At 42.0% G+C, this 17343-nt stretch overlaps 1 protein-coding gene across 6 annotated transcripts in view; it reads left to right on the top strand.

Annotated features, from left to right (window-relative positions):
- The first annotated feature begins 752 nt into the window (after positions 1 to 752).
- The window catches only part of LRRK1 (leucine rich repeat kinase 1), a 57160-nt gene continuing 40569 nt past the window's right edge, over positions 753 to 17343 (top strand). For 3 of the 6 annotated variants that reach the window (XM_042475300.1, XM_042475299.1, XM_042475295.1), the window contains exons 1-3: positions 756 to 900; positions 6184 to 6374; positions 16882 to 17045. In XM_042475300.1, coding sequence (XP_042331234.1) covers positions 6308 to 6374; positions 16882 to 17045 — 231 coding nt within the window. In that variant the 5' untranslated portion in view covers positions 756 to 900; positions 6184 to 6307. Of the gene's footprint in view, positions 901 to 954; positions 1112 to 6183; positions 6375 to 8063; positions 8594 to 16881; positions 17046 to 17343 lie in introns of those variants that run through there. The other 3 variants (XR_006104652.1, XM_042475296.1, XM_042475297.1) reach the window with 3 other exon arrangements.

Genomic DNA, 17343 nt, shown 5'->3' with positions numbered 1-17343 from the left:
ACAGGCTGATTTGCTTCTGAAATGCCTTGTTATGCGCTATTAAGCAATGCATGTTTCCAATATGATCCCCAGTGCCTCTTCCTTTTCTGAACTCAGTGTGAATCCCTGGCATTTCTCAAAGAGAGGGCGGCAATGGGACACACACAACCCCTGAGCAAATCTTGGCAAGAGAAACCCCTCAGTGCAGTTGCCATGAGTCAGAAATGGCTTGAAGGCACATAAAGAGGAGGAAGAGAGAGAGAGGAAGAGGAAACAGGAGAAGAAGTAGAGGAGGAGGAGGAAGCTCATCAGGAAGAAAAAGAAGAGGAAGAGGAAGAGGAGGCAAAAAGAAGAGGGGGAGGGGGAGAAGGAGGAAGAAGAAGAGGAAGAGGAGGCTCAGCAGGAGGACTGAGAAGAGAGGGAGGAGGAGTAAGAAGAAGAAGGAGGAGGAGAAGAAGAAAAAGAAGATGAAGAAGTGAAAAGAAGAAGGGGGAGAGGAAGAAGGAGGAGGAAGAGGGAGAAGAAGGAGGAGGGGAGGAAGAGGGGGGGAGGAGGAAGAAGAAGAAGAAGAAGAAGAGGAGGAGGAGGGAGAGTAGGGAGGAAAAAAGAGGGGGAGGAGGAAGAAGATGAAGAGGAGGAAGAAACAGAGGAGGCTCAGCAGGAGGAGGAAGAAAAGGAAGAAGACTAGAAGAAGGGGAAGAAAACAGCCGGAGGAGGAGGTTGCTTTGCCTGGCCCTCCTCCTCCTCCTCCTCCTCCTCCTCCTCTTTCTCTTCCTCCTGGGCTGGCCTTGCAATGCTTGGGCTGCTGGCCCTGGGTCCGGGGTGGAGGAAGCGGGCTGGGGCTGGCCTGGAGGAATGGCAACAAGGCCCTTTGCAGCAGCCCTGCTCCGGAGGCAGCTCTTCTGGAGCCCTTGCATTCGGGTAAGGACTAGGAGAAACCAGGGCACTCTCCTCCAGGTGCATCATCATCATCATCATCGCTGGTTGCAAACTCTTCCGAGGCACCCAGAGGCAGGGCTTCTCCTCCGTTGAGCAAAGTTACTCCTTTGCAAAAGTCGAGGGAGGGATCGCAATGCCCAGAATCCCCAGATCCCACAGCCCCAGGCCAAAAGGACTTGAATCCTGCTTTGAGGTAGGCAGGCAGGGCCAGGCTCCTTTGAGGTCTTCGTTTGCATTGAAAAAGGGGTTACAGGTTGAGCCTTCCTTCTCCCAAATGCTTGGGACTAAGAGGGGGGTTTGCATTGCATTTGGGATTAGAAAACTATTCCTTTTATTATTTTATTTTATAGCATTATTATTATTATTATTATTATTTCCTTACCTCCCACTTTCCCCCAAAAACTCAAGGCAACGAACCAGTATAAAACCATGCAATTTTAAAAACAATAGCAAAAGATTAAAATGCATAGATATGCAATTTAAAAACAATGAAACTGTTTTAAAGATTAAAACAGTTATAAATTAAAATGTAATATATTTTTATTTTTATTTTTATTTAATTGTTTGTTTAATTTTTTATTTTATTTATTTATTTATCTTTTCTTTGCATCTGTGTTTATTATGAGATCCACTGTGTATGGAATATTATATTTATTTGGGCATCCCTTTTGTTTGTCATCTACTCTTGCTACAGTATAACCTGAAGGCAATACTGTAGTATACAACGTTTCTGAGAATTGTTGGGGTGAAACAAAGTTTGTGTACCTGGAACCATCCCAAAACAAAGCCTCAGCAACCCTTGGGACAAGTTTAGATTTGGGGATATTTTGCATTTCAAAATTCCAGAGAAGGAGACTCAACCTGTATAAGTATCTATGGTCTAAACCACACTGCAGAAATCATCCACTTTGAGACCACTGGCTTCCTGGGAACTATAGTTTTGGGAGGTATTGAGCTTTCTCTGTCAGAGAGCTCTGGTGCCACAATAAAACTACAAATCCCAGGATTCCCTAGCACTGAGCAGTCAAAGCAATCTCAAACTGGATGCAGTGGGCTTTGGACCTTAGTCTTCTCTATCAGAGAACAATGGTGCCAACCACAAAGTACAATTCCCAGGATTCCCTAGCACTGAGCTAGTGGTCTCAAAGTGGATAATTTCTGTAGTGTGGCTTGGAGCACAGGCACAGTTTGAGTTTCCTTTCTCTGGGTTTCCAAAATCCAAAACATTCCAAAACCCAAACTTGTCCCCAAGGGTGGCTGAGACAGTGTCACCTTTGCTTTTTGATGCTTCGAGGTACACAGTCCCAAACCAGATTATTTCTGCAGTGCGGATGCGCCCTCCGTGGGTTTTGTGGCCAAGGTGACACCCCAAGAGTCCCTTGAAAAAGGTAAAAGAGCCAACATAGTGTTATGGTTTAAGTGCTGGATTAGGATTCCAAATAGAGACCAGGGTTTGAATCCCCATTCAGTCATGGAAACCCACTCAGCCAAGTCACACTTTCTCGGCCTCAGAGGCATGAGATGACAAACCTCTGAACAAACCTTGCCAAGGAAACCCAGTGACAGGTCAGGGTTGCCATGCATTGGAAGCAACTCAAAAAGGCACAGAACAGCAAATAACAAAGCGGGATACAAACGTGGTTTTGAAAAAGCCATACAGTATTAAAATCTAACCCTTCTCTATAGCAACCGTCCTATTTTCTCTGAGAGACCACCTTCCTAAAAATAAGTTCTCTTCCAGAGAACTGCAGATGGAAATTCCCTGAAACACTAGTTTAAAAACTTCCGCTGTTGGCTATAAAAAGTGCACACCCTATTCTTTCATCTTATCGCAATACAGTTGTGATAATGATGGAAAACAAATAAACCTGGGCCTTTGCACTTTCGTATATACTACACAGCTTCCCTTTGACCAAGGCTGTCTTAATACTGAACTCATGCTGGAACATAGGACCATTGAGAAACTAGAGGGAACTTTTATGCGTCTGAGAATACACTTTCAGGCAGTCTCTAGGTTAAAAGTATTTTTTGTTGTTTACTTACGCAAGACTTACCCGACCTGGTTCTTTCATTTCACATGCGCCTGTTGTCAGTTGTAGATGAACACTTTGCTGGAACGTGTTGAAGAGCTTTGCTTTTTTTAGGATGCAAGAATCTCTCCTGAATCCTTTCCATGTTATTAGCATTTTGCATATATTGAAACCTTCTCATCTTCCCCACAAAACTACCATTCCCAGACTTCCATAGCATGGAGCCATGGCAGTTCAAGTGGCGTCAAACCGCCTTATTTCCGCAGTGCAGATTAGATCTTAGAGGTCTCTCATTGGTTGGGCTGCCATTAAGTCAAAGCGAACGACTGCAATAAGCAACAAAAGCAGCTATTTTGGAGAATGGGGTTCATCACACAGGAGGGAATCGGCCAAATCCCATGCAGAAATGGGATTTAAATCTATGAAAGTGGGATCGTTTTCAGATGCATTGAGCTTTAATCTGAAATTAACCCGCAGAGAAAGTGGACAAGCCCTGCAAAAGCAGGATCGTTTTCAGATGCACTGAGCATTAATCTGATACTAACCTGCACAGAAAGTGGACAAAATTGGCTGCTTTTTACTTTGGGGATTTCCCCGAAAGTAAAAAGCGTCCAATTTTGTCCACTTTCTGTGCAGGTTTAATGTTGGATTAATGCCCGATGTACCCGATGTGTCTGAAAACGATCCCGCTTTTGTGGGATATTCCAAGAATTTAAATGCCGTTTCTGCATGAGATTTGGACACTTAGCCTCCCGTGTGATAAACTCCTTAAGTCTCCACTCTGCAAAACAACAACAGCAACAAAGTAAGCCAAGCCAATATTGGTGGACTTGGTGGCGTTTGCAATTTTCTGACTCTCCCCGTTCTTTCTTTTTGGGTAGCTTTTTGGTCAAATGTTACACATGTGCTTTCTGTATTGGTGCTTCTGCTAAAGACCCAGGAAGAGTCTCAACAGATTAAAGATCACCATTTTTTCCTCCTCCCATAAGGACTGGAAACCTACGGCCGCAGCTTCAGCTGGCCTTTGCCCTTACAGTCTGGGTTCCTCCGCTTCCCCCTCCGCCATCTGTGTTTTGCCACTTCCTGCCACAGTTTCTGTTGGGTTTGTGGTTGCCAAAGAAGAGCCGGCCAGACAGATGCAGCTCATTTTGATATCGCTTTGCTTCCTCACAGCCGCTGCGCAGCCTCTCCTCTTTCCTTCCCCTGAGTAGCCAACCTTGCAGATTTGGGGGCAGCCATGCTCCAAGGGGAACTGAGCGTTCAGGGTGTTATGGCCATGGTGGAAATGAGCTATTAAAGTTTCCATGTGCCTCTAAAACTGTTATGATCCCTTTCAATTTCCTCTTCAGCCAGACTCCACCCGTGTAAACGATTTAAAAGACCTCTCCTCTTAGTCATAGAAGCAAAAAACTAAAAACGCTACTCGTGTTATCTGTTCCGGGTGACCAGATGTCATAACTGCAATATAAATTCATGCTTCTTAGTCATGCTTACAATGGAGAGCATTTTGAAACTCCTCCTGGACAGAAGGTTAAAATCAGTATGTAGAGAGATCTTGTGTCATCTTTGAGACTCACTAAAAGAAAGAAGTTGGCAGCATGAGCTTTCCTAGACTCCAGTCTACTTCAAAACCATCTGAGGAAGTAGGCTGAAGTTTACAAAAGCTGATAACTCCTTTCTTTTAGTGAGTCTCAAAGGTGCTACTGGATCTCTCTACATACAGATTCTGCAAACAAACATGGCTATATCTTTGAATTCTACCAGAAGGTTGAAATATAGGAGATATATTTCCTATATATCCTCTGAACAAACCTTGCCAAGAAAACCCAGGGATAGGTTCACCTTAGGGTCACCATATGTCAGAAATGACTTGAAGGCACACAATAAAAATCATGCATCATTTCCATCTTCCACTTGTGACTTGGTTGTGTCTCCCTGCCATTACATCTAACATTGTTCATACCACAAAAACATTAAGGAAAGGAGAGATAAAGGTATCTTCCAGCTGGTTGTGCTAAGAGCCCTCTTGTCTTGAAATACCATTCATATTTTCAGCATCCTACTGCACTTAGACACATGTTGCATGTGGCAGAGCATTGCCACAGACAGGAGCTGAACCTAGCAGGTAATGCTATCTACTTAGTAGTCCTTGCCCTGGAGAATGGTGCACGCTGACATTTGCAGAGTGAAAACAGAAAGCGGGAAGTTCAGGATCTGTGGCTGTTCTGTATTTCAGTTGCAGAGGCCAATGCAGAAGCAATGTTGATAAAATGGGGACCTTGATACTTGCCTGGAAGGAAAAAAAAGATTTTAAAATTGAAAGCACAAGTCTGTCATGAAGGAAGTTGGTTTGTCGGAGGAAAGGTAGACGCTGCTGAGAGGACAGTTGAAACAGATAATATTGAGCGATAGACATATTGCTTTGTATTTTTTAAAATAATAATAATAATAATAATAATAATAATAATAATAATAATAATAATAATAATAATGGATTAGTAGTGGAGCCTTGGGGCTAGAATTCAGAGACATAGTCATGTTAGTCTGGAATATCAGTACGCAAAGGGATCTTGCAGCACCTTTGAATCTAACTGTGTGAAAGAAGTTGTAGCATGAGCATGAGCTTTTGCACAGTTAGTCTCAAAGGTGCTGCAAGATCCTTTTGCATAGCTGAGCCTTGTTCCACCCCCTGCCCTTCAAATATGTTAGACTACAATACCCACAATCTCCCGGCCAGCAAATCCAGACCAGATGAAGTTGGGGAAGGCTGCAGTTGTCCTTGCCAGGCAATTCTATGGAAGCTCACAGTTGAGAGCTAGTCATAAGTAAAACAAGTGACAGGTGGGTCCTGGATTTTCATGAATTAAAATAATTCTTAAAGCTACAGAAAAGGGATTTTGTTTCGTGGAGATTTCTAGGAGCAAGAATCTCAATTTGGAAACTTTTTTTAACTTGTTGGGGGTCTATGGGAGTATAAAAAGGAACCTTGTGTTGCTCACTCCTGGTGTTTAGAGTATAAAACACTTTGTTGCTAGGGAAACAAGTCATTCCAGTTTATTAATACTTTTGCATAAAAAGGAATTTGACAGCTGTTCTGAAGGAAGCGTGGAACAAAAAAAAAAATCCTAGGGACAGCATGCTTTGTGGAAAATATGGTGTTTTGTAATTCCTGAAATATGGCTGGTAGCATTAATTCAAACATTTCTCTATCCCTTTCTCTCCTTTCTTTTAACAGAATTGCACTTTTCTGAGCTGTGATTAAGGATTTTTCCAAGCACTGTCTAGTTTTGAAGATTCACTTTTGGATATTAAATGCATCAGAAGATCAACACTTTGAAAAGCCTTGACAAGAACCCAGAATGTATTGGTGCGTGGGAACAGAGGAGTCTGTTGCTGACAGCGAAAACAATATGGCGGCTCCAGAAGGTAAATAGAACACCACTTTGGGCTATTTCCTATATATCCAACACTAAGCCAATTGGGTCCTGATGATTCTTTATATGGGGACTGTGAGCAACAACAGGAATAGTGACTTAGTCCATGAGTGAGGTTGCTCAGGACGTTGTTGTTGTTGTTGTGTGCCTTCAAGTAATTTGGATTTGTTTAGAGTGGGTTTGCTTGTGCGTCCTCTGTAGCTATCTGATGGTTGTTCTCCTCCAAAAAAGTATCTCACTACAATGCTTTTGGGAGATATAAGTCTCAGTGGGGTTTACTTCCAGAGAAAAATGGCTATGATAAGCACCTATGGACTTTATCATATGAGCCCCATTCTTGCCACAATCACATTAATGAAAGGAAACACATGCATACTGCTTTGGGAGCAGTCCATGCATGCATATTTAGTCGAAGGATTGGGACTCTTGTAGCCTGAACTACAGACCAGCCATAGGTCAGTCACAAGGTTGTCGGATAAGGTTCAGCCATATATGCGACTATCCCAGATCAATTCCAATTTTGTAGCCTTGTGCACTAGGGATCACACTGCAAACGTACGTTGGATCATGGAGTGCACCAAACAGTTCCAAAAGTAAGTAAACATTTGCTTTATAGGTCACAGTAAGGCCTTTGAATGTGGGACATGAGGCTACAGAATATGGAGATACAGGATTGTTTCCAGTTTGAAAGGAAGTCAGGCAAGGCTACTGTTCTGTCATCATATCTCTTTGACTTGTATGCTGAAAATATCATACACAAAGCAAAATTAGATTTAGAGGAAGGAGGTGTGAAAATTGCAGGGGGGAACATGAACAATTTAAGATATACAGAGACACCATACTACTAGCAGAAAATAGCAAAGACCTGGAGCAATTATTGAAGAACGCCAAGGAAGAAAGTTCGAAATCAGGTTTAATGCTGAACACTGTCAATGAATTATTTACCCAACTTTTAGACAATGAAGTAATTGAAACAGTTAAAGAATTCCCATACATTGGAGCAGTCATGAATCAGAATGGAGATTGCAGCCAAAAAATCAGATGATGACTAGGACTTGGAAGGGTACCTATGAAAGAACTAGACAAGATCTTGAAGTTCAAAGGACAAAGCAATTTCTGTGAATACTAAAATCAGGATTGTCCATGCCACTGTATTCCCCATCACTGTGTATGGATGTGAGAGCTGGATGGTGAAGAAAGCTGATAGGAAGAAAATATTGGAGAAGAGTTCTGCAAATACTGTGGACTGCTAAAAAGACAAATAAATGGGTTTTAGAGCAAATGTAGCCTGAAATCTCCCCAGAAGTCAAGATGGCTAAATTAAGGCTATCGTACTTTGGTCATATCATGCAAAGCATGACTCACTAGAAAAAAGAATGATGCTGGAAAGATGGAGGGCAGTAGAAAGAGAGGAAGACCACACATCAGATGGATAGACTCAATAAAAAAGCCACAGCCCTGAGTCTGCAAGACCTGAGCAGAGCTGTCAATGATAGGATGTCCTGGAGATGTCTCATTCATATGGACACCATACGTCAAAACTGTCTTGAAGGCAGTCAACACACACATTGAGTAATGGTAATTAGTTAAAGGTGTTTTAAAGTATTTTTTTAGTTTCTAAACTCAGAGAGCCAAGCCAGTGAAGTGAGGGGTTTACAACATCTGGAGGGCCACATGTTCCCCAGTCCTGTGTTACAGGTTGCTAGATTCTTTCGCAGCTCCGCACAAGAGACTTCCCAGGCTGTGAGTACATTTGTGTGCCATGTGAGAGTGCTGTGTTATGGAATCTGTGGCACAGAGATGTTCTTGTCTGCAGCGAGGAAGGTCCTACAAGAGAGCCAGGAGGAAATGCCATCTGCTTTCAGGCTTTTTGGTTCAATCTCCTCTTCTCTGTTTTTCTCTCTCCATCCTTGGCATCTTTGCAAACAGCAGTTCTTTTAGAAGCTGCATTTATGAATGAGGAGTGCATGGAATTTTGGTGCTGTTTTGCAAACCAAGCAGAAGCAGAGCTTTTTGGCAGCAGCTAGATCGTGGAATTGTCCAAGAAATCATGGAGAGATGCTTTCTGTTTTTATTCAGATAGTCTTTTACGTTTATTAGAGATTTTTTTTTTAAAATGGAAATCCCAGAGGACTCAAGCAAATTCCTATCCCTTTGTGTGCATGGATGCTGTTTACTACTTACTCTCTGGATTTCTGCATCCACCTAGCAGTGAGTCTATATTTTAAAATGACTGGGGTGTTTTGGGGAGGGACAGGAGGGAGATAGCTTTCTGTATGTTCCTGAACATTGAACATTTTGTATGATTACAGGATGGCATAACTGTATACCTTCAAGCTTTGTTACTGAATGATTTTCAGGTGCTTGGAAGAGGGGTAATCTTTGTTACAAACCATCTGAACGGATGGATGTAAGTTGCTATGGCAGGGAGCGTATCAGAAAAACTCTCCCTGCCTCAAATTTAGAGCTGGGTGGTGTCTGACTACTCCTTAACTAAGAAGACCCTACGAAATCCATGGAGTCACCATAAGCCGACAGGTGACTTGAAGGCACATCCATCCATCCATTCCATGGGGTTTCCTTGGCAAAATTGGTTCAGATGAGGTTTGCCTTTGCCTTCCTCTCAGGCTGAGTGTGACTTTCCAAAGGCTGCTAAGTGGGTTTCTGTGGCTGGGCATTGAGTCGAACCCTGGTCTCCCAGTGTCCTAGTCTAACACTTAAATCCCTGCACCACACTGGCTCATCTTTAAAACAGCTCTGCAGAGTATCTTATGTCTTGCGTCCCAGTCTTTGGAAGAAGGCAAGATATAAATTAAAAAATGTTATTGTCACGACCACTTAGTGTCTTCACAGCCAATGCAGAATTTGAACTGGAGATTCAACTTGCTGTGGCATTTGACTTTGGCTGGGCTATAACCTTCTGTTGTTGTAGGATGCCTTCCGGCAGCTGATTTATTTTCTCTTAACTGAAAAGTCACGAAGTCTTCTTTTTTCAGGCTGCCAGTGCTTTCAGTTCTTCCAAATCTGATTGCCAGCCTTGTGTTATATAAATGATCCATTTGAATTACAGATTCACCCTCCGAGGAATTCAGATTCAAAGGGGATGCTGGTGTTCACTTCTTCCTGAGATTTCCTGTTTATCTCACATCAAAGTGCTTGAAGAAATTCTGTAATGCTGTTTTTACGTCTTGCACCCACCTATGTGCAGAGTAAGACTGGGGCTGTCTTTGCACAGTGTCCTGCCTTTAACCATGTGGTTTGAGAGCATATGGACCCTTGCCTTTTTCTCACCAACAACCCTGTGATGTCCTTTATCTCATTGATCATATTCTGATGCTCTCATCACTGTGCTGCTCTGCCCGTTCCGGCAAGATGAGTTAAGTTTAGTCTTCAGCCATAACTTTAGACATGTCTGGGGAGGGTTCCTAGTACAGAGATAGAGCACTTGCTTTGCATGATAGAGGTCTTAGGATCATTCCCTGGCATGCACAGTTATTAGCTTGATCCTCACTGATACTGAAAGTTATGGTTTTTCAGTACTGGTGCAGGTCCTCAAGTCATTGGCTGCTGGTTCCTCACAAGTTTTTAGGAATGAGAATAACAATTGTAGTTAATTGCACAAATATGGTGATGGCACACTGGGGAAAAAATAATGGCCAGTCCCCAACATCAGAGAGCTTGAAGTGCACTATGTCCTAGACTTTTGTATGTATAAATAAATGTTGTTCTATTTATTAGCAACATTATGGTAAGGGGGTCCCAGATGCATGCAAAGTGCAGAGTTGCAATAGAGGGACCCAGCTTTGATGGACTCCAATGGGAGAAGATCAGGATGTCACACTTGGGGAGGTGGAATCACATCATATAAGGCCTAATATAATATAATAATACAGTATAAGGCTTAACTGCCCTCCCACGTTTTCCTTTGCAACTACAACAGTGTGACCAGATGCCAGGAAAGGGTGGGTTTATGGACTTTTACAGCTCTCCCAAAGAAGGTGTTTCAGCAGATACAGTTTTTACTGAATGCTGAGCAATTTTAAAGGTCATAGCCAACACCTTGAATTGAACCTGAACCCAAATTGGCAGCCAGCAAAGCTGATACAAGATTGGTGAAATATGATCTTATTTTCTGGCTCCAGTTGAAACTGATTAGGAGTTTGAGGAAGGGTGCCAAAGAGTATGAGTGAGAAAAGACGGTCATGATTTCATCTGCAGAGTTTTGGAAGGAAGATAAAAAGCTGAAGCTATTCTGATTGATTACTGATACACTTTTCTTTTGACAGCCAGACATTGCCTCCATCACTTTCTGTTACCACTTTTATTCATGGCTTTGATCCACTTTTCCTTTGTTCAGGTAGACTGATTTTTATTTTTTGGAAATGTAACATGAAAGAGATTGCTAAATAGGAAGAAAGTTGTTTACCTTATGCATGTTTCATGAACACAGTTTAGGAGTGGGAAGAGAACGGAAGAAGACAGCCGTGCCAATCTGGTGTCAGCATGAGAATATTTGCAGACTCTGGGGCTTTATGGAGGCCAGGAAACAAAATATAAAGCTTTTGTTCCAAAGCTGAGTCACTTCTGTTCCCATTACTTTCATTTTAGACTGAGGCTGGGGAAGCAGGGGGAGTGGATGCAGACTGCTGCATAGGAGAAGCAGCTTGGCCCAAAGGAAATCAGGAAAGTTCTTGGCAAACAGGCCTATCGGGAGTCGGAGTTATGGTTAAGGTTTGGTAGAGCAAAGCAAGCAGCAAAGGTCACTGCCCAGATTTGAGTACAGCTGCTATAACTTCTCCATGGCCTCTTTTTGAAAATCAGGATTTAGAAATGTTGTCTTTGTGGACCACAACTCACAGAATTCTCCAAATAGCATGGCCAAAAGTGGGAGAAATGTGTGGGTGTGCTTCTGTGAAACAGCAACGGAACTTATGAGATTATCGCACAAGGGCCAATTCCATTACAGTCGCGCTATTGGAAGATAATGGAACAATAGTGCAACTTTATTTCCACACAGTTACGCAACAACACAATAATGATGATACCAAAACAGCAGAGAAATGCAATTGCATTCCACATACATCCATTCTTGTATCATTAATATATCATTAGTGAGTATTTTGCGCATGCACTGTTTCGGCACTACTGTGCATGTCTGAAAATCACAGTTCCATCCCAAACAGAACAAAATAAACTTGATATATTTCATAACATTAATTTACATTATTTTTATCCAGTTGAAACAAAGTCGTACTCTACACCTGAAAATGAGATAAATCCACTTCAAAAACAATCGTAATAATGAGAACAAATTGCCTGTAGCGAAATGCAGTCTGGTTAAAAAGTCCTGGATTTGCTCTACGATATCACAAAAACATTAGTAGCTTCCGTACCTTCATGATAGCTCTTCATTTACACTGTTGGCAAACCATTCATGGGGTTTCCCCATTAAAAAGAAGTTTCAGGTACATTACAGTTTATTCACGGGAGAAGTATGGGATGGGTTTGACATCGTGTGAGAGCATTTGCGCAGTTCCATGATAATGATGGGAGCATTCTGTCCGAGGTCCATTGCAGAAAGCAGGAACTGCCCACGTTGAGATGTTGCCCCAATACACTTGCCTATAGCCATTGCATCCCTTGGGCTAAGAAGGGTCCCCATTTTTGCATTAGAAAATAATGGAGGTTCTTTCATGTATAAGTCAAACAGTGGTGAGGAAATTCTATTTTAGAGAAGCTTTACTGATAGTATCTCTGTTTGAAAGGAAGAATAAGGATTTATCACATAAAGACCTCATATCACTTACATTATTCACAGCAAGACTAGAAATTGTCAAAATTAGAAATTGGAGCATTTGTCAGTTATAAATGAAGACTGGCAAAAAAGATATAAAAGAAGGTGGGTTTTTTTTATCAATTGTTATTTGTATGTGTCAAAGTAATCAAGAATTTAAACCATTGAATGGCCAAGTTAATTTTTGTATCAATAATGAGATGAATAAAACATAAAGAAATAGAATAGAAATTGCAGAAGTACGAGTTTTGAGATAGCAGTATTTCTATTGTTGTTGTCACCGTGTGCCTTCCTAAATCTAATTAAAATAGAATAGGTTTGCTTCAGCGTGCTCCACTTTGCATACTTTGGAACTTTTTGGCTATCCATTGCTGGCTTATTGGTTTACTCGGTGTCAGCTTATTGATCAACGATCACAACAGGGCAGGATTAATCCAATAAATTGCAACTGCACCCATCTGGTGTCATGCAGGAATCTGATGTCTGAGGTCACCTTGGAAGCTTTTTTCTCCATCTCCTACCTTCTGCCCCCTTATTTAACTGAGAACCTAAAGCTTGGGTTTCACTCTAAGGGGACATAGGGCAGTTAGTTAGCACAAAGGTTTCAGGCTCTTTCAGACAAAGCTTTTCTTTTCATCTGCATCTTACTCACACCATGTCAGAGTATGCAAGAGCTATCTATGCCGGATTTGATGAGTTAAGTGTCTTACAATTTCTGAGCTTGTGGATTGCGTTGGCTCAAAACGGACTTAAAATTGAGCTTGCTTGAGGGGTTTGGAGACACGTTTCTGAATAATGACAGCAAGGTGAGTTCTGTGCCTGATGTGGCTGTTTTAAAGGGATGTACAGGCCCATTCCTTGCAGTTCTCCTGTATCAGAGCACTTTCGTTTGGATGTTGTAGTGAAAAGAAATTCCAGACAACCCCTTGCTCTGCAGTAAAGTTATCAGTGTAAGTATCCAAGTGTGTATTTCATAGGTTTTGTGGGGTTTTTGAACTATGTGGTCATATTCTGGACATGTTTATTTGTGACATTTTGCCAGCATCTGTGGCTGGCATCTTATCTAAAGATGCCAGCCACAGATGCTGGTGAAGCATCAGGAATAAATTTTTCCTAGCCACAAAAAATATGGATTCTGGCCGTGAAAGTCTTCGACTTCACTTTGTATACTTCAAAGTTCTACAATTTCCAAACTATTCAAGTCACAGAAGTCACACTTCTGCCATTTACAGATGTCAAAATATTTGAAAGCTGCTTCTGTTGTGTCAGTGTTTGCACCATGAAGGATCTGAGAGTTGTACTGTACTGTTTAGCGTGATTCCTGTTTTACAATGCGCTAATGCACTTGCATTAGCTTAGCCTGTAGAAGAAGACCAAAGGAGCATTATTCTGTCCTTTGCGGGAAACACGTATACTGTATGTTTGAAAAGTTTGTCAGTTGGAACTGTATTTAAAATGTATCCTTTACTATTTTTAGGAACATCTACCACAGATTTCTGTTTCTGGATGCCTGCATTTTCATAATACCTCTAATGATGATGATGTTTCAGGGTGGTTGTTTTTTTTTTTAACTTTTAAATTTCTGCAGAGTCTCCATTGGACTGTTTTGTTCTGTAGAAGCTTAAGTCAAAAGCAGAGTGATCATGACAGACTAAAAAAACTGTTTGCAGATTAGACTAATTCTTGCAGGAAGCAAAATGGTGTGTTTAAAATACTGCCTTTTTCTATGAATCCTATTAATAAAGCAGGGTGATTCACAAGGAAAGCCCTGTCTGAAGGCACCCTGGAAGATAAACTAAAGTTCAAAACACACTGTAGACATAATCCAGGTTTACACTGCTTTAACTGCCCTGGCTCAAATGCTAGGGAATGCTGAGAACTGTAGTTTTGTGAGACATTCAGCCTTCCCTTGTTAGAGAGCTCTGGTGCCACATTAAACTACAGTTCCCAGGATTCCATAGTACTCTGCCAGGGCAGTTAAAGTGATGTCAACCTGGCTTATTTCTGCCATGTGTTTTGGATCTGAGATGTAACGGCAGCTCTGCCTGTGATATTCCACTTCTGGTACTGGCTGACTCCAGGGATTTGTGTCACCAGTTTGCAAAGGCATGAATAATCCCCGCAGGGCCTCAGAGAACATGTGGACAAGGTGATCGGTCAAAGTCAGAAGGATGCTGGAATACTGGCACAGGTTTGTTTCCACTGATACTTGGACTTATTTTTAATGATAGGGTTGATGCGAAGGATAGGAAGGGGCTGAGATGTCGACCTGCTTCCACCAAAAAGAGTTTATAATCTTAGGCTGGTGTTCTGTTCAGTATATACAAGATCATAAGCTAAACTTCAAAAAATCATAACCATTGGGGTTTCACACCTTTTCAGACAGTCAACACCCTCACCAAAAGGTTTCTTGGGTACTGTAGATCTGGGCATTGGGAAACAATGTGATTTGTGGACCCTGCCTGGGCATTAGGATCCCATCAGCTGCTGAAACCTACTGCTCTTGACTGCAGACAGGAGAACAAATGCTCTCTGGTTCCTGGTGCAGTCATCCACAGTTTAGTCTCGTCACCAATGCCATGTCAGATGGAACAATGCCCAGGTTTTCATTGCATGGCTGTCCCTTTTGTGTGAAAGAAGACTTTTGGAACCTGTGCCGGTATCCCAGCATCCTTCTGACTTTGACTGATCATCTGGTCCGCTTGCCCTTCACACATTCTCCAAGACCCTGCAGGGATTATTGATACCTTTGCAACTTATTGACACAAATCCCTGGAGTCATCTCAGATGTCTTGGCAACTTGAGCTCCGTTTTGAATAATTGACAAGGAAGGGTTAGTCAGACTTTTAGTAGCCTAAGCTGTGCGTTTCAAGGGTATTTATTGACAGTCACAGATTGATTCAAACGCTTCCTTTTGTTTAAGGGTGCACTAAAATGCCACTGTCCCATGCTAAGCTGTTCCTAGTCAATGCAGAGGCAAATGAAAAGGTGATGCTCTTTCTCAGGACAGACTCACACATGTTTTTCTTGTTCAAGCTGCGGGAGATTGGGGTTGCCAGGTGTCCCTTCTTATAAGGGATGACCCTTATTTGTGGGTCAGAAATCTTGTCCCTTAATATATTGGCAGGGATCCTTTATTAGAAAAGATGTCTCCCCTGTTTGAAGTTTTCCATTTATGTAGACTGGACAAGATGCCAAAAAAAGCCCATATTTTGGTGTGCTGGCCCTTCATAAAGATAGACATGTAATTTAGGAATGTGGACGATATATTAATTTTACAGAGAACTATATAGATTAGGTTAATTGAAATCATTACTCAGTATATAGGTAGAGCACAAACTTGCCAAGAGCTGCTGCCAGATTTTTAATCTTGCATATCATGCATTCCAACTCACCTCATTGCTATTTTGAAAACCTGGCAACAAAACAGGAGCTAGCGGTAATCTTTTAAATGAATGGCAGTTCAGGCATTTGCACTAGAATCATGTGCTGACCTCATTGCTCACAGTTCATTGCCACTCTGGGTGTGCATATGTGTGTGTACATCAGATGGAGTGGGGTCCACAAAAGATTGTTGTTGTTGTTGTGTGCCTTCAAGTCATTTCTGACTTCTGGCAACCCTGAGACAACCCTATCATGGGATTTTCATGGAAAGATTTGTTCAGAAGGAGGTTTGACATTGCCACATAACAGCAGGAAAGAATGTAAAAAGACCTTGTAAAAAGTAGCTGCTTTGTCAGAGCCTTTAGTAATTGATGTATGCCTGTATAGACCAAAGCAGAATATATTTGTCATGCATACTATATGGAGTTATTTCATTTTTAGTGTTTGGCTGTGGAGAATATTCTTTCACAAAGAGGTTGCCACCTTTCCTTTTAGTAAAGTGGCATGTCCTTCATCAGTATGTCTGTCACTTGAAATCTTTCTAGGAGGTCTTTCCCTTGTAAACAGGCAGAAAGTACCCTTTCTGTGGTGTCCACCAAATAAAGGACGTTCTGTCCCAATGTGTTTGCCTAGCAATTTTCCTATTGTATTTTAAGTGCCAAGTAAACTCCTTGCTATTGTCTGATGGCCTTAATGGGATTTAATAATTTCTGAGATCCTTTGAATTGCCTTTGACATGAATTCCTTTATTTTAAAGATACAGAAGTATGGCTGTCCAGATGGTGCAATTCCCAATATTTCATCATTTTCGTTCATCATCATCGTTGGCTAGGGCAGATGGCAGATACAGTCTGATGGCATCTGGAAGGACAATTGTTTGCAACCCTTGCTTCATTTTTTGTTGGGGTTCTGGCTTGCCATTCCACTATTGATAGCTGAGAAAGAGAGAACAAGAGAAAGAAAGTTGTCTGTTTTGTTGCATCTTAAGAGTTTTATGCTGAAAAGAGCCCTAATGCCCAGTGGTTGTGGTGAACCATGAGTCTTAGGCCCCATACAGACAGGCCAAAATAAAGCTGCTGCGGGTCACTTTGGAGGTATGCTGTTTAAATGATGCATGCGTCCTAAGAGTCCGGAAGCTGCGCCAAAGCTGCGCTCTAGTCCTTAGGACTTGATCATGGCTTTGGCACGGCTTCCAGACTCTTAGTACGCATGCATCATTGAAACAGCATACCTCCAAAGTGACCTGAACCAGCTTTATTTTGTCCTGTCTGTATGGGGCCATAGTTACATATATATTCACTCCTCTTCTGTCTGCATGCAGGGACCACAGACATGGGTGGAAGGCAATCCACAGCTGACGATCCCTCCATTGGCCAGTTTCCTGCAACAGACACCATTCAGAATGCTTACAGAAGTGGAGAATTTGGGAAAGCTCAAGAGCTGATTAAAATGGTGTGTCAAGAGAACATCTCGCAAGTGGAAAAGGTGAAGGCACAGCACTGGGGCATTCTCTTCCTCCAAGAAAAAGCAAGCAAGCAAAGAGCAACGTCTGCCCCTGAGAAGCTTAGATTGTGAAGTCTGATGAGTTGACAGCATATTCCCACAGGGCAGCTTTTGCCCAATCTGTGCCCTCAAGTTCTGTTGAACTTCATGTCCTATCATCTTGAACCAATGGTGCCAGGTTTGGGGAGTGGTAGACTGTGGGTGGCCTTATCATTCACTCCTGTACCTCCTGCTGATTCTCTCCTAGAAATAACCCTACATCCATCTGCCTTTCTGTTGA

Source organism: Sceloporus undulatus, chromosome 6 (genome assembly GCF_019175285.1).
Source record: "Sceloporus undulatus isolate JIND9_A2432 ecotype Alabama chromosome 6, SceUnd_v1.1, whole genome shotgun sequence".
NCBI classification, from domain to species: Eukaryota; Metazoa; Chordata; class Lepidosauria; order Squamata; family Phrynosomatidae; genus Sceloporus; species Sceloporus undulatus.
Note: the sequence above shows the minus strand (reverse complement) of the source record. Positions and strands in the feature narration are given on the sequence as shown.